At 43.2% G+C, this 14,092-nt stretch overlaps 3 protein-coding genes across 10 annotated transcripts in view; 1 reads left to right on the forward strand and 2 right to left on the reverse strand.

Annotated features, from left to right (window-relative positions):
• Positions 1-420, reverse strand: part of VPS35 (VPS35 retromer complex component) — a 28,587-nt gene extending 28,167 nt beyond the window's left edge. Inside the window, exon 1 of one of the 2 annotated variants that reach the window (XM_003416340.4) lies at positions 344-420. In XM_003416340.4, coding sequence (XP_003416388.1) covers positions 344-346 — 3 coding nt within the window. In that variant the 5' untranslated portion in view covers positions 347-420. The remainder of the gene's footprint in view (positions 1-343) is intronic. The other variant, XM_023555665.2, reaches the window with a different exon arrangement.
• Positions 421-503: 83 nt separating this feature from the next.
• Positions 504-7,186, forward strand: ORC6 (origin recognition complex subunit 6). Of its 2 annotated transcripts, XM_003416341.4 has the most exons (7): positions 506-985; positions 2,211-2,340; positions 3,539-3,702; positions 3,932-4,021; positions 5,418-5,530; positions 6,005-6,073; positions 6,645-7,186. In XM_003416341.4, the coding sequence occupies exons 1-7, from the start codon at positions 819-821 to the stop codon at positions 6,770-6,772; spliced, it is 861 nt and encodes a 286-aa protein (XP_003416389.2). In that variant the 5' UTR covers positions 506-818; the 3' UTR covers positions 6,773-7,186. The 2 variants fall into 2 exon arrangements, with proteins under 2 accessions (XP_064130193.1, XP_003416389.2); XM_064274123.1 differs by lacking the exon at positions 6,005-6,073 and having other exon boundaries at positions 504-985.
• Positions 7,187-9,441: 2,255 nt separating this feature from the next.
• Positions 9,442-14,092, reverse strand: part of LOC100660888 (UPF0547 protein C16orf87) — a 113,284-nt gene continuing 108,633 nt past the window's right edge. For all 6 annotated transcript variants that reach the window (XM_064274120.1, XM_023555667.2, XM_064274121.1 and 3 more), the window contains one exon: positions 9,442-13,705. In XM_064274120.1, the coding sequence (XP_064130190.1) occupies positions 13,646-13,705 (60 nt within the window). In that variant the 3' untranslated portion in view covers positions 9,442-13,645. The remainder of the gene's footprint in view (positions 13,706-14,092) is intronic.

The raw sequence follows: 14,092 nt of genomic DNA on the forward strand, positions 1-14,092 counted from the left end.
CCAGACCCGGACGCAGGCTCCCCGCATGCAGGGGCGGTGGCCGGTTTCAGCCGGAGGCGGCCGAGGCCTCCATGGCCCCCAGAACCGGCAGGCCAAGACGCCCCCTCAGAGAGGTCGCCGGTCTCGGTGCAACGGCCGCGGCCAGGAGCCGCCGCCCACTCCGGCCCGGAACGGCCCGCCCGCGGCCTTCGCCGGCCCGTCCCCGCTCCGCAGGCCAAGCCGTGCTGGCCTTTGCCCCGAGCCGGCTGTACGGCCGCCACCCTGCCTGCAGGGCTCTGGGCCGGCGGGAGACCGCAGGGGCCGGGAGAAGGGTGGGCCCGGGCCCGCCGCCCCCCAAACTCACCATGGCGAAACACCGAGCCCGCAGCCGGAGCAGCGTCCCCTCGCGGAGCCTCCCGCGGTCAGGTGACGCTGCGGCCCCCGCACGCCCCGCCCTCCCTGGCCCCGCCCACGGGCCTGCAGGGGGCTCCTCCATTGGCCCGCTTCTGCGAACCCAAGTCTCGCGTGTTTACTGGCCGTTGCCACTTATCGCCGGGCTGACGGACCTGGGCGCCAGCCAGTCTCTCTACAGCGTGTGGGAGGGGGCGGGGCCTGGAGAAGCCTACGAGGAGAGCACCGGGGAAGCACTCGGTGGCCATGAGAAAGGAGACAGCGAAGGGAAAGGCCACGTTTGATGAGCTGTCAAGGAAAGACTAGAAAGAGATGGAGCCGTCCACGTTTAGCCTCTGCCTTGGGAGTGCCTCATGATGCGCGTGCGCAGAAAGCAGCTCAGGATTGGCTGATGGGAAGGCATTGACCTCTCGTTCTAACCAATCAAGATGCGCCTGGGGGCGGGCCTTGGCTCTCGTTGGCCGGCGAGGGGTCTGCGCGCGGGTTTCGTCGCGTCGCAGCTGCTTGAGCCAGTCGTTCGGGACGGCGCCATGGAGTCAGGGCTGATCGTGCGTTTCGCCCCGCGCTTGGGCATCGCCGAGCCAGGTGTGCTGAGGTGAGTCCGACCGCGCCCGGCAAGGGCGGCGCCCCTGCCCGATCAGCCTTTCCAGCGCGACGGGCAGCCCCGGAGCGCAAGTGGGACGCCGACTTACAGCGATCCTATAGGACAGAGCAGAACTGCCTGCCCTGGAGGGTTTCCAAGGAGCGGCTGGTGGATTCAGACTGCCGACCTTTTGGTTATCAGCCGAGCTCTTAACCGCTGCGCCATGAGGGCTCCATGAGATGGCGAGAAAGGGGCCATTGTAGACATCCTGGGAACAGCTGGTTCTGTGGGATGCCCGGTGGTGGGAAACGGGAAGTCGGGGAGAGCTCTTGAGGGTCTGTGTACGACGGTGGGCTGGACGGGCGCGGTACAGACCCTGGAGGTCCCTGTAGAAAATTGGGGCTGTCTGTGGGGCTGAGCGCGGCCCGGTGGCTGCTGTCGTTGAAAATGTGGGGGAAAGGCCTCGGAAGAGGTGCTGTTTGCGCTGAGACCTGATTGATGGGAAGTGCCACCATAGGAAGAGCGACCCAAGCAGAGACAACAGCCCGTCAAAGGCCTTGAGATGGGACGGACTTTTGCCTGCTCCGGGGGTGGAAACAAAGACAGTGTAGGTAAAGCTGGAGAAGGGGACCAATCGGGGTGCCCCGTAGTTGGGAGTGAAGGAAAGGAGAGGAGCCTTTCTTAAAAGGTTTGTGGTAAGACCTGCTAGGCTCAGCAACCAACAGTGGTTCTCAGAGTGTGGCTCCTGGACCAGCAGCATCAGTATCATCTTGGCGCTTGTTAGAAATAAAATTCTTGAGCCGTGCCCCAGACCTGCTGATCAGAAACTGCGGGGATGGGACCCAGCCCCACCACACACGCACACACACGCACGAGTTTCACAGACACTAAGGTTTGAGAACCACTGATTCAGAGGAAGGGGAAGAAAGTAGTCCTGGTTTAACCTGCCTGCCACTGTGATTGTCCATACTTGTTCCAGTGATGGGAAGTTTTTTGGAAGAATTGAAGAACTTGCTTTTTACCTGAAAGCACTTGATCCCAGTGGCGTCTGGAATCAGGGGGCAGTATTGTTCTTATTGAGCCCCCCAAACGACATGAGCTTCATTCCAAGCCCCAAATAAACTTGTGTAGTAATTAGGCTCAGGATGAAGTCCCCAAGGCTGTAATCATTGCTTACCAACGTGCTGGGCAAACTCCTGGACAAGAGTTTTAGTGACCGTGTTGCCCTTCCAACCAGGAAAGCAGAAGAGTATTTGCGACTGTCCCAGGTGAAGTGTGCTGGCCTGTCTGCGCACACCACGGAAACCAGCAATGCAGTCATGTGCCTGGACCTCGCAGCTTCCTGTATGAAGTACCCCTTGGACAGGGTACGTAGGTCCCAGTCAGTGTCTGAATATCCAGTGCAACACTGAAGCTTAATCATGCATTTTAATTTCTGGCTGGACTAGACCCCATCCTAACAGACACACAGTCTCTCTGTCTCTCCTTCTCTCCTCTTTAGCAAATAATCATATACTTTAAGTGGTGGCATTAAAAACAAAGCTAATCAGCAAATGTTTGTTACCTATATATTTACCACAATAAAAAAGACAAAGGAAGGAAAAAAAATCCTTTGGAACACATCTCTACTCTGACACACATGGGGTCACCATGAGTCGGAACTGACTTGATAGCAATGGGTTAACTCCTTGCAGAGGACAGCACTGAATGCCAGCCCCCGTGGGGTAATACGTATTTGCACACTCATTTGAGTAAGATATGCCTCATTATATGTTGTGTGTTTGCAGTCATATTGATGGTAAGTCCTATGGCAACTTTTGCTGGGAGAGAATAAACATGTGCCATTCAGTGAAAAGCAAAACAAAAACAAGAGTTGTGTGGACTCCCCATTGCCATCAAACATTGTCCTCATCTAACATTCCCGCCGCTCTCGAATCCTAAATTTAAGGTACGCTGTTCACTCACCCTCCCCTGCATTTTCATGACTTAGGGCTTTGTAAAGGCAGCAACATTTTTCCCTAAAATGTCTTCTGGAAAACTTACTCATCTTACATGACTCTGCCTTGCAGTTACATCCTCTGTAAAGCTGTCCTGGGTTATCCCCGGCAGAGTTGCCTCCCACAGTTGTCGATCCTCCTGTTTTTCCCCCCGTTTCCCTCTTCCCTTTCCCCTCCTGTGCACACACACCCTCCCCATCCCACTCCCACCACTTTCCGTTTCTTTCCCAATGAATTGCATTGACACTTTCTTTGAAAAAAAAGTACAGTAACCGTCTATGTGTCTCCATGGTTTTTTATTCATTGTTTGCCTATAGTGACACTATGTTGTATTTTAAATTATCTCTTCCTGATTACCTTTTTATATTATAAGCTTAAGAGTAATACTTTGCCTGATATAATTACTGATGATTGACTAAATGAAACTAGACCTTTAGGTACTGTGATTTGTCACGGAATTAATCAATTGTGAGAAGTTGGTGCCACTTTATTAAATAAGTGCTTAAGGGCACTAATAGCTGAGAGCTTACAGTTTTTATGATTTGTGTGTGTGTGCTTCCTTTCAAAGGCTTATTTAATTAAACTTTCTGGTTTGAACAAGAAGATGTATCAGAGCTGTCTTAAATCTTTTGAGTGTTTACTGGGCCTGAAATCAAATATTGGAATAAGAGACCTAGCTGTACAGTTTAGCTGTACTGAAGCAGTGAACATGGCTTCAAAGATACTGCAAAGGTATGGACATAAAGACCTTAACTGAAAATTCATAGTGCTATATAAAGGACAATTATCCAGTGTCCTATTCTGGTAGATTTTCAATCTTAAAAGATAACTAATATGCTAAAGTGACAGGTGCATAACTCATGTAATAAAATAAAGCTTGTAAGTTCTGATTTGCATTTATCAGTCCCTCTTGAAGTAATATTTTCTAACAAATAATTCTGCGAACACTGCTTTCTCTTAGCTATGAGTCGAGTCTCCCACAGGCACAGCAAGTAGACCTTGACCTATCCAGGCCCCTCTTCACCAGTGCAGCACTACTTTCAGCATGCAAGTGAGTATGCCTTTTAATACTGAGAGAACTTCCCAATTTATAGACGGGTGTTTCAGTCCCAAAGAACACTTCATTAAAGTTGATTGCAGTCAGCACATATTTTTCCCTGTAAATGATGTTAAGAGTAGTGGCTAAGTGACCAGATTCCCACTTTATCCCGTCACGTAGCTGACCACTTGGAACGAGAAGTCCACTTGCTGCGTGGCAGCCATTCATATGTAAGCTGATTGTTCTGACTCCAGGGTCTGCCTTTTATAAGTGATGAGATCTGTTCATTAACAGTGGTCATTTGTGATTTTCTGGTCATATTTAAAAAAAAGAAAGTACTGATGGCAGTTGTTTTTCAAGTCATTTATAAGACAGTTCCATTATAAAGTCTTACACCTGAGTCTTAAAATTGTGGGTTATCTATGTGTATAGAAATGACACCCTAGAAATACTAGTAATTATTGATAGCTTTGTGTAAAGTTGTCTTGTTTTTGTGTTGCTGGAAAACTTCTTAGCAAAAAATGTAGTTGGCACTTAAAGAATGGGTTTCTTACTGCCCGGCCACTCATTCTGGCGTACTTGGCTTTACTAGCTCATACTTAGCGTGATTCATTGGTATTTATGGAAACTGTTTCTTTGATCTCACCAAGGTGTGTGTGTATGGGGAGGGGAGTGTAGCTGTTATTGAAGAAAGTAGTGAGAATTGTTACCAGAAACCCCACTTCCAAACCAAATTACACTGAGCAGAGAAGGTCTGAGCAGATCTGCTATCCTGAATGAGAAATTTGTTTTCTAGTTTTCGTTAGAGGTTGTTAGTGGTGTTTTACTGGGTGGGGGTTCTTGGGGGGTGGGGGTACATCCCTGTAGTATAAATATAAGCATTATTGGACACGTGAAAAGGCTATGATTATCATTCAGCCAATTACAGCAAACCCGTGAGAGCTGGAACTCGAGGGGACTGCCTTGTTTTTCCAGGTATCACAAGTTTTCCATCTTTGACAGGGTGCAGTCTTACTACTTTCTATCGGTAAAAATATTTCAGTTTTTTTTCTCAGACAGGTTTCTGCCTTATACAGGTTTCAGCTTTAGTTGGTTTTACTGTAGTGACATCTGATATTTACTAAGAAAGAGTTTTAAAAGGTCTGAAGCACGCTATAGCAAATTTTCTTGTGTGCCCCTTTTATTCCAGAAAGATCCTATGTGCATTTTAACTCTCAGGCCAACAGCCAACTAAGAAGGCACATTTCCATGGTCATAGCTAACACCATAGGCTTGAAATAAAGGAAAAACTAGACACTCGGGGCTCTTCATAAAGCATGGATGAAAAGAAATAAGTTGATAACCTGGTTGGCCAGAGAAGGTGAACTGTACTGGCTTAAGAAAAGTAATTTACTGAACTCTTTTGTAGGATTCTAAAGCTAAAAGTGGATAAAAATAAAATGGTAGCCACATCTGGTGTAAAAAAAGCCATATTTGATCGACTGTGCAAACAGTTAGAGAAGACGGGGCAGCAGATTGACAGTGAGTATCTCCTAGTTTAAGAATGTGTCATTCGAAAACACAGACCTGCTGGCGAAAGTTGAATATTTTCAAACTTGCAAAATGGCTGCTTTCTGAAGTCTCTATTTAATGTGGACCTGATACATTTTTAGTGAGAAATTGTTTTCCTTATTTTTCAAATAAGTAGCTTAATAACTTTTTTTAAAAAAAAAGATACGAATCCATGCCTGGAAAGTCAATTCTCTGTCCACATGCTCTGATTTTAAACACCATCCTCCATACGCAGAGGCTAAAATAAAAGCGATTCTCAAGTCTGACAAGAGAAGGCAAAGACCAGAAACTGGATGATCGTTTGCCTTCTCCCTGCCTTAGTATAACAGCGCTTACTCAGTCGAGGTGTCTGATTTTTATTTGTGATCCAAAACATGCCCCAGTACTAAAACTGAGAATAGGAGAAAAATTAACCTGGATGATGCTTTTGTTCCCTCCTTAAAGGAGAGCCTAGAGATTTAGCCACTCCACCACGGAAAAAAAAGAAGACAGTGGTTGAACCCACAGCAAAAGGTGAGGCTTCCTAGTAGTATACTAATGGGTATTCGTATACAGCAGGGGGAGTGCAGTAAACAGGACCGTGCTACCTTAGCAGCGTGCCCGACGAGTCAGATTTTAAGTAAACCATTTGACAAGACTAGTTCTCCAGGCAGTCATTAACGGAAGTGTGGTGTAATTAAGGAGGCATTCTGAAGTCAAACTGCCTGGGCTCAGATCTGGCTTTACTACCTGTGTGTGATTTTAAGAAAATCACCTAATTTCTGTGGGCCTCAATTTTCTAATCTATAAAATGTGATTAATATTAGCATCCGTTTCACAGGATTTTGGTGAGGGTTAAATGAGATAATGCAAGCACAGGATAAGTGCTTGGTAAATGTTAGCTATTGATAAGGTATCGTGGAGCGCTGGGAGTGTGGGAGAGAAAAATGTTATGTGGTAGCTGCCGTTTCTAATTTCATTATTTCAACAACTTACTCTACTACCATCAACAAGACACTTTAAAGTCGACAAGTTTACTTTTTTTTAACACTTCATCTGTAAACATAGGAATTTTTAAATTGCTTTTGAAATTTTTCTCCTATAGAAACAGAGAAGACAGTAGAGATTCCACCTAAACCGCAGAAAGATGAAGATCTGACGCAGGATTATGAAGAGTGGAAGAGGAATATTCTGGAAAATGCTGCCAAAGCACAGAAGGCCACAGCAGAGTGATTTCAGCACCCAGACTGGCAGGTGCTACAAACCAGCAGTGCCCCTTCCCCCTCCGGGAAGAGCTGAGGGCTCTGAAACTTTGCTTGAACTTTTGTACCTTTTATAACAAGGATCGTAAGACTTTATGGCAAAGAAGCCAGCACAGGGGCTGTTCTGGCACCGTGCTGACCCCTGACGTCAGCCACAGTGCCTGATTTGTGTAGACTTGGCTCGCCACAGGCCTGCTCTCCTACAAAATGAAGTTGGACTTGTTTTTAAGCAAAAGACGGTCTCCTCTCCTATCCAGAATATGAAATTCAGGCTGTAAGGAGTCTTAAAGATTTTTCTTAAGTTTTTGTAAAAGTTTTTTGGTTTGATGGAATCGATAGATGGTGTAGCCTAAGTTAATAAATGTTATTTTTCTATGCATTTGAATTGCACTTGTCATCACCCTGGGAAAATCTTTGTTACGCCAAAAGCTGTGTTGATTCTAGCAAGAAGAAAGCCCCGGTTGCTGTGCACTGAACCACACTGCTCGGCAGGGCACAGTCTCTAAGTCAGACTCTGGGGTGTAAAACCCTGCTCAGCCACTTAGTACCTGTGAAGCCTTGAACAAGTTGATTAGCTTCTTTGTGCCTCATCTATAAATTAGGAATAAAAACAGTACGTACCTCGTAGAGTCATTTGGAGAAGTAGTAGCATGTAAAGCATTTACCGCAGCACCTGATATGAGCTAAGTATTCAGTAAATACAAAATAAAGAGACTCACTCGTATAGAGATCTCACATAATAAATTACTCATGAGCAGCATATTATGAGGTCAAGAAATACACCAAGGTTTATTTTTCTTGATATCCACATATATAAAATCAAAAAAACAAACCCATTGCCATCAAGTTGATCCCGACTCATAGTGACCCTATAGGACAGAGTAGAACTGCCGCCATAGGGTTTCTATGTATATACAAATTGAAGAATGTAATGTTATCGAATACTATTTATTTGAACTATGAGAAAAGGCCTTTATGGATGGCAAGAAGTTGCTACAGGCTCTGAGGCATCATGCCCAACATGATTCCAACTAAAATAACAGTATATGATTCAGTTAAATATTTCCATGAAGAATGCGAAAAAGTGGTTGCATCTGAATTTTTTTTTTTAGTCTACTCAGAATGGCATCAGTAATAATAAACTCAAAACCATTGCCACCGAGTTGATTCCAACTCACAGTGACCGTATAGGACAGAGTAGAACTGCCCCCATGGGGTTTCCAAGGAGCAGCTGGTGGGTACAAGCTGCCGACCTTTTTGGCTAGCAGCTGTAGCTCTTAACCACTGCACCACCAGGGCCCCCTTAGTCATAAGAGTGGCAGCCTTTTAATTACCTGTTATGAGTAAGGCACACATACACCTGCTGAACATTTACCTAAATCACTACCAGAGTGGTTTCTCTTTTTCCCTGCCCTTTTTAATTCTAGATATTTAGGCTAAGGCTAAAGAAGTAAGATAACCAAGTGATTCCAGTACAGGCATAATGTCCAGCAAACCCTGTAGTAGGCTATGAGTTTTAAAACCATGCACAGTTGGGTTTAAATTCTGGCTCTGCCACTTCCACCCTAAGAAAATCTCAAAATCTTAATGAGCCTCAGTTTCCTCATTTTTAATTGGAAATATTATCTGCATTGTGAGGGTTAAAGGTAATATTTGTAAAGTGCATGGCGCTTAGAAGACAGTCACTGAATGGAAGCTTTCATTATTACTTTGATCTAAAATGGATAAGCGATTCTTTTTCCCATTTAAGAAAGTCTGCAATTTATTTTTTTATTTAATGCTAAGAATTAGATTTCAAGCTTTGGGTCAAAAGCAATCTACTCAGCACCATGTAAAATTAACTAGTAAATTCACTTTTTAATTACACTAGTGAGGTGGGATTCCTATCATTCTGAAACTTCTGAGCCTTGTTTACATAAAACTGTTGCCGTCGAGTTGATTCCGACTTATGGCGACCCTATAGGACAGAGTAGAATTGCCCCGTAGAGTTTCCAAGGAGTGCCTAGTGGACGTGAACTGCCGACCTTTTGGTTAGCAGGCGCAGCACTTAACCACTGTGCCACCAGGGTTTCCCTTGTTTACATACAGTATGAAAATAAACGTAAGTACTGTTGGTGACTTTTTCCCTTTATGTCAATAATCCTTGAAAGCAGGTGTTGGTAATTATTTTGATTATTTCTTCACTACAAAAATATTTTAAAAGTTGGCAATACCTAATAGATACTTGATTATTTCTTAAATTAGTTGGGAGTTGCCTTAAAGCAATTTTGCCCAAATGCACTCCTGGGGCAAGAATCCTTTCTACAATTTTCTAATTCACGCTCACTACCTAGTGAGTCAGCAGTCCAGTGGTTAGGTCCTCAACTGCTAACTGAAAGGTCGGTGGTTCAAACCTACCAGCTGCTCCTCGGGAGAAAGACATGGAAGTCTGCTTTCATAAAGATTTCAGCCTTGGAAATCCTATGGGGCGGTTCTGCTCTGTCCTATAGGGTCACTATGAGTCAGAATCAACTTGACAGCAACGGGTTTTTTATGGGACTTAGTGAGTCAGTGATCCAGTATTGTCAGACAAATCTCATTGATAAAGAGGCTTTAGGGTTCCAATTGTTTCATTTTAAATTAGTGAAAGCTTGTTAGTAGCTCTTTTTTTTTTTTTTAACAGCTCCCCATGGTTTATTTAATTAATTTTTAAATTTTTTTTATCATGAAAATGTTCAAATATATATGACAGTAAACAGAACAGTCCAGTGAAACCCCATAGTCATAGCCAGTACCAAGAGTTAGCAAGAATTTGCCACACTCGCTGACCTAGGCCTCCCTTTATCCTGGAGTCATTAAGCCTGCACAGCCACGTTGCCATGGTCACAGCTCACAGAAGTTAATAGTATTTCTATTATTAAATACACAATCTATAATTAAATTTCCTGAATGTCTCCAAAATACCTTTTATTACTCATTTCTAGAATCAAGGTCCAAACAAAGTTCACACTTGACATGCGGCTGCTAACTAATTTTTAATTATAAAAGCAATACATGCTCATTGTAAAAAAAAAAAAAAAAATTCAAATAGTTCATAAAGGTGTAAAGTGAAAAGTGGAACTCCCCTCTCACCTGGTCCATGCTCCACTGTTAATTTTCTTGTAAATCCTAGAAATTGTTAATGCATAGATAGGCATTTGCCTCTCCACAAATGGGACAGTACTCTATATTAAAAAACAAAAACACACCCATTGTTGTCAATTCCAACTCCTAGCGATCCTATAGGACAGAGTAGAGCTGTCCCATGGGGTTTCCAAGGAGCGGCTGGTAGACCTGAACTGCCGACCTTTCGGTTAGCGGCCTGAGTTCTTAACCACTGCACCACCAGGGCTCCTGACACGATATGTATGGTTCTGTAATTTTTTTCTTATACTGAAAAGATGTTTGTCAGAACATCTAGATCTGCTTTTAGCTGCTGCAAAATAGCCCATTACCTGGGTGCAGCAAAACTTATTTGACCAGACCCATACCGATATACACGTGTATGTGGTTTCCATTGAGCCGTTACGAACAAGAGCTACAGTAAACATCATTTTGCAGAAATCTCTGTCTACTTGTTCAAGCATGGCTGACAGATAAATTTCCAGAAATGGAATTGCTGGATGGAAGTGTGGGCATGACTTAATGGGATACATACCTATCAGAAGGGAAGAATGCCACTTTCCCCCATACCCTCCCCAACTTTAGGTATCATCATATTCTTTATCTTTGCCAACCTGATAGGTGGGAAAAGTGGGCCCTGACTATCTTTTGAAGCCCTGGTTGCATGTTGGTTAAGAGCTTGGCAGCTAAGCAAAAGGTCAGCAGTTCAAATCCACCAGCCACTCCTTGGAAACCCTATGGGGCAGTTCTACTCTGTCCTATATGGTCGCTATGAGTTGGAATCAACTCGTTGGCCGCTGGTTTAGTTTTTGACTACCTTGCAGAGTTTCTCTGTCCAGCAGTCTCCAAAGGCTGTTCATTCACCGGAAAAGTTCCATTAGAAATAGATACCAGCACAGTGTCAACATAAAGAATTTTGAGCTAAGTACACACCAGAAATTGTCCATTCTCCTAAAGTGAGAACACTAAAACATCCAGAAAAATCAAGCTTCTTAAAAATTCTTCCTTGAATTTCAGATCAAGGAGGCTAAAATCCACATTACCTCTTGTGTGGGCCTGACCTGAATATCCTCAAAGGCACTTTAGAAAGAAATTATTTCTCTAGGTAAAGAATAACAGTACACAGGGGGGAAAATAATTAGAATTTGCTAGACATAGAATTCTCCCTAGATCTGCCCTAGCCAATACAGAAGTTACTAGCCATGTTGGCTATTAAACACTTAAAATACGGCTAGTGTGACTGCTGAACTGGATTTCTAATTTTAATTAATCTTGATTAAAATTAAAAATGGATACTTAATTCAATTATTGGAAAACCTTTAAGTATATTTGAAACAACTTGAGCCTGCGAGTATATTTTTCAACAGTAATTTTTACAAAATCTAAATACAGATGTCCAATGAAAGCTTAGCATCTGAATTCACAGGTATTTTAAGTGTAAAATACGTGCCAGATTTTGGAGACTGGGTATGAAAAAGAGAATATAAAATATCTCAATTTTATATTGATTACATATTGAATCAATAATATATTTGATACATAGGGTTAAATAAATTATTTTCACTGGTTTCCTTTAGAGGGGCTACTAGAAAAATCATGTACATTCAAAAGATAAAAAATATGTTGCCATCGAGTCGATTCCAACTCATAGTGACCCTATAGGACAGAGTAGAACTGTCCGTTAGGGTTTCCAAGGAGCGGCTGGCAGATTTGAACTGCCAACCTTTTGGTTAACAGCCATAGCTCTTAACCACTGCACCACAGGACAGTGCTGTTTTATATAGGGGTAATCAACTACATATTTCTAGGGAGAAGATCCATAGCATTCCCCAAGAATCTTAAGTCCCAAAGAGGATAAGAACCACCATACTAGACAAAAAAATGTTTTTTTTTTGTTTTTTTTTTTTACTAGGTAGAACTACAAAATATCCTCTCTAGCTCCTTCTGGAGGGAGTCCCTGGGTGGTGCAAATGGTTAACATACTTGGCTGCTAACCCAAAGGTTGAACGTTCAAGTCCACCCAGAGGTGCCTTGGAAGAAAGGCCTGCTGGTATGCTTCTGGGAAAAAAATCAGCCATTGAAAACTCTACGGAACGCAGTTCTACTTTGACACGCAAGAGGTTGCCAGGGTCTACTCAAAGGCAATCCGTTTAGCTCCTTCTGGGGTCTGCCCCGAAAAAACCTTTTCAGAGAGATAACTGACACTTCAAAAATAAAACATTTTGCCAAATCGCTGTTGCTCTCATTAAAGGGAGGTTTCCAACAGCCACCTCTTTTGTTTATTCATTAACGGACCAACTTGGAGCTGGCCTAGACTTGCTGATACTGAAAATCTTGGCGTCCTGACAAAGGTCAGCTTTCCAGAGGAAAGTTACAGCTGGAGACCCGTGGCAGCAAGATAGCCTCTCACCTTCCGCCTCCCTCCCACCCACGTCCTCTGCCAAAAAAAAAGTCTTTATCCCAAGGGAGAAAGCTCCTGAAAGGCCGAGAAACTGTTGCGTATCTAATTAAAAAGTAACTGCTCTAACTAAAACTGCCGACCCTCGAAAGGAATGCAGATAGCTCAAAGATCAGGTTAGAAGCAAGGAAATTACAAGAATTGTCCACTTTTGAGTCATAAGTTCTCCGTATTGATCATTCTACGAGTCTGTTAAATGACAATATTGAAAGATGTGTGTTCTTAATAAAGCAGAAGAGAAGTTTTCCTTTATTTTCTCATTTACGTTTCCTTATTTTCTAATAAGATTTAAATTTATTAATATTTATGTACCTAATTAATGTTTTCTCATTTGCCTTTATTTCCTCTCCCGTCCCCGTTTCTCTTAGAAAGCTGTGCATCTTTACATTCTTATCTGCCTCCCCGTGTTTCAGACTTCCTAGACCAGCCATTCCCAGCTGAGGAAGGGGGTCACAGAGGAATGGGAGAGCTGGAGAGAGGCCGGAGAGGCTGTGGATCCAAAGAGCACATTCATCATCACTGCTCTGGGGTTTTTAGCCACGGCACTTGATGTACTTTGAAATTTCAAAAAACATTTAAGGATTTTTTTTTTTTTATGTTGATTCTCATAAGGGAGCATGAGTTAAAACAAGTTTGACAAACACTGTCCTAAATCCATGTTGCTTTACACTAGACTCGTGTAGGTAGCGCCATGAAAGATCAGCTCACACCTGAGCAAATCGGAATTCTAGGGATTCTTTGTCCTGGGTGCCCCTGCAGAGTCATCTACTGAGAATTTTAATCAGGATAAGTTTAGAGTTTAAGTTTGACACACGTAAACAGGGACTTGTCTACCTACCTAGAGCCTGCCTATACCAGAAGGAGGTATGCTTAAAAAATTAACACAGCATTTCAAACTTCGTGATCTTATAAACTTGTTGCCACCAAGTTGATTCTGACTCACAGCGACCCTATAGCACAGAGTAGAACTGCCCCATAGGGTTTCCAAGGAATGGCTAGTGGATTCAAACTGCCAACCTTTTGGTAAGCAGCCGAGCTCTTAACCGCTGTGTCAAAGTTCCTGGGTTGCTTTCTTGTAAGCCACTTTTCATCCACAACAAAATCCAGAGCCACAGCCTTTTTTTTTTTTTTTTTAAATTAGTGGGATTAATAATAGTAAAAGGTCAGATTATTAAAAATCGTAGGTCATCACTTCGCCACTGTTCTCAATAATTTCTAGGCCCATTGGAGCAGCAGAGCTGAGGATTAAGGACAAGTTGGAAATTTCCTTAACCTGTTGGCAGCCGTCACCACGTAGAAATGTTTCTTGAGATAAGGAGAGAGAAAAGAAAAGGAAAAGGTATATTTAGACCAATTGCTTTAAGAAGAAACAATGAAAGAGCTTAAATATGTCTAGCCACTTGAGTTTGTTTTTCCTTTAGGGAAAAACAAGTTTCTAGAGTAATTACAGCTGAAAAGTCACAGGGGCACGGGTGGAATAAACAGGAAGCGAGAAGATGTGTCATCCTGCCCTTTTTACATGAAAAATGGGGCACGGAAAACAGTGTTTTTCAAACTGTGGCCTCACAACCCACCAGCAGATCATGAAATTAAACTGGTGGGTTGTAACCAGCATTTTCTTTATAGTGAAACCAAGTGGCACAGAATAGAAAATCTCAAAGTGCATCATACTCCATTGGGGAAAACATTATG

Source organism: Loxodonta africana, chromosome 21 (assembly GCF_030014295.1).
Source record: "Loxodonta africana isolate mLoxAfr1 chromosome 21, mLoxAfr1.hap2, whole genome shotgun sequence".
Lineage (NCBI taxonomy): Eukaryota > Metazoa > Chordata > Mammalia > Proboscidea > Elephantidae > Loxodonta > Loxodonta africana.

Coding starts and splice junctions, on each gene's coding strand:
- ORC6 (XM_003416341.4), top strand. CDS start 819: ATGCGCCTGGGGGCGGGCCTTGGCTCTCGTTGGCCGGCGAGGGGTCTG. Junction 3,703..3,931: donor GCTTCAAAGATACTGCAAAG/GTATGGACATAA, acceptor GCTTTCTCTTAG/CTATGAGTCGAGTCTCCCAC. Junction 6,074..6,644: donor GGTTGAACCCACAGCAAAAG/GTGAGGCTTCCT, acceptor TTTCTCCTATAG/AAACAGAGAAGACAGTAGAG.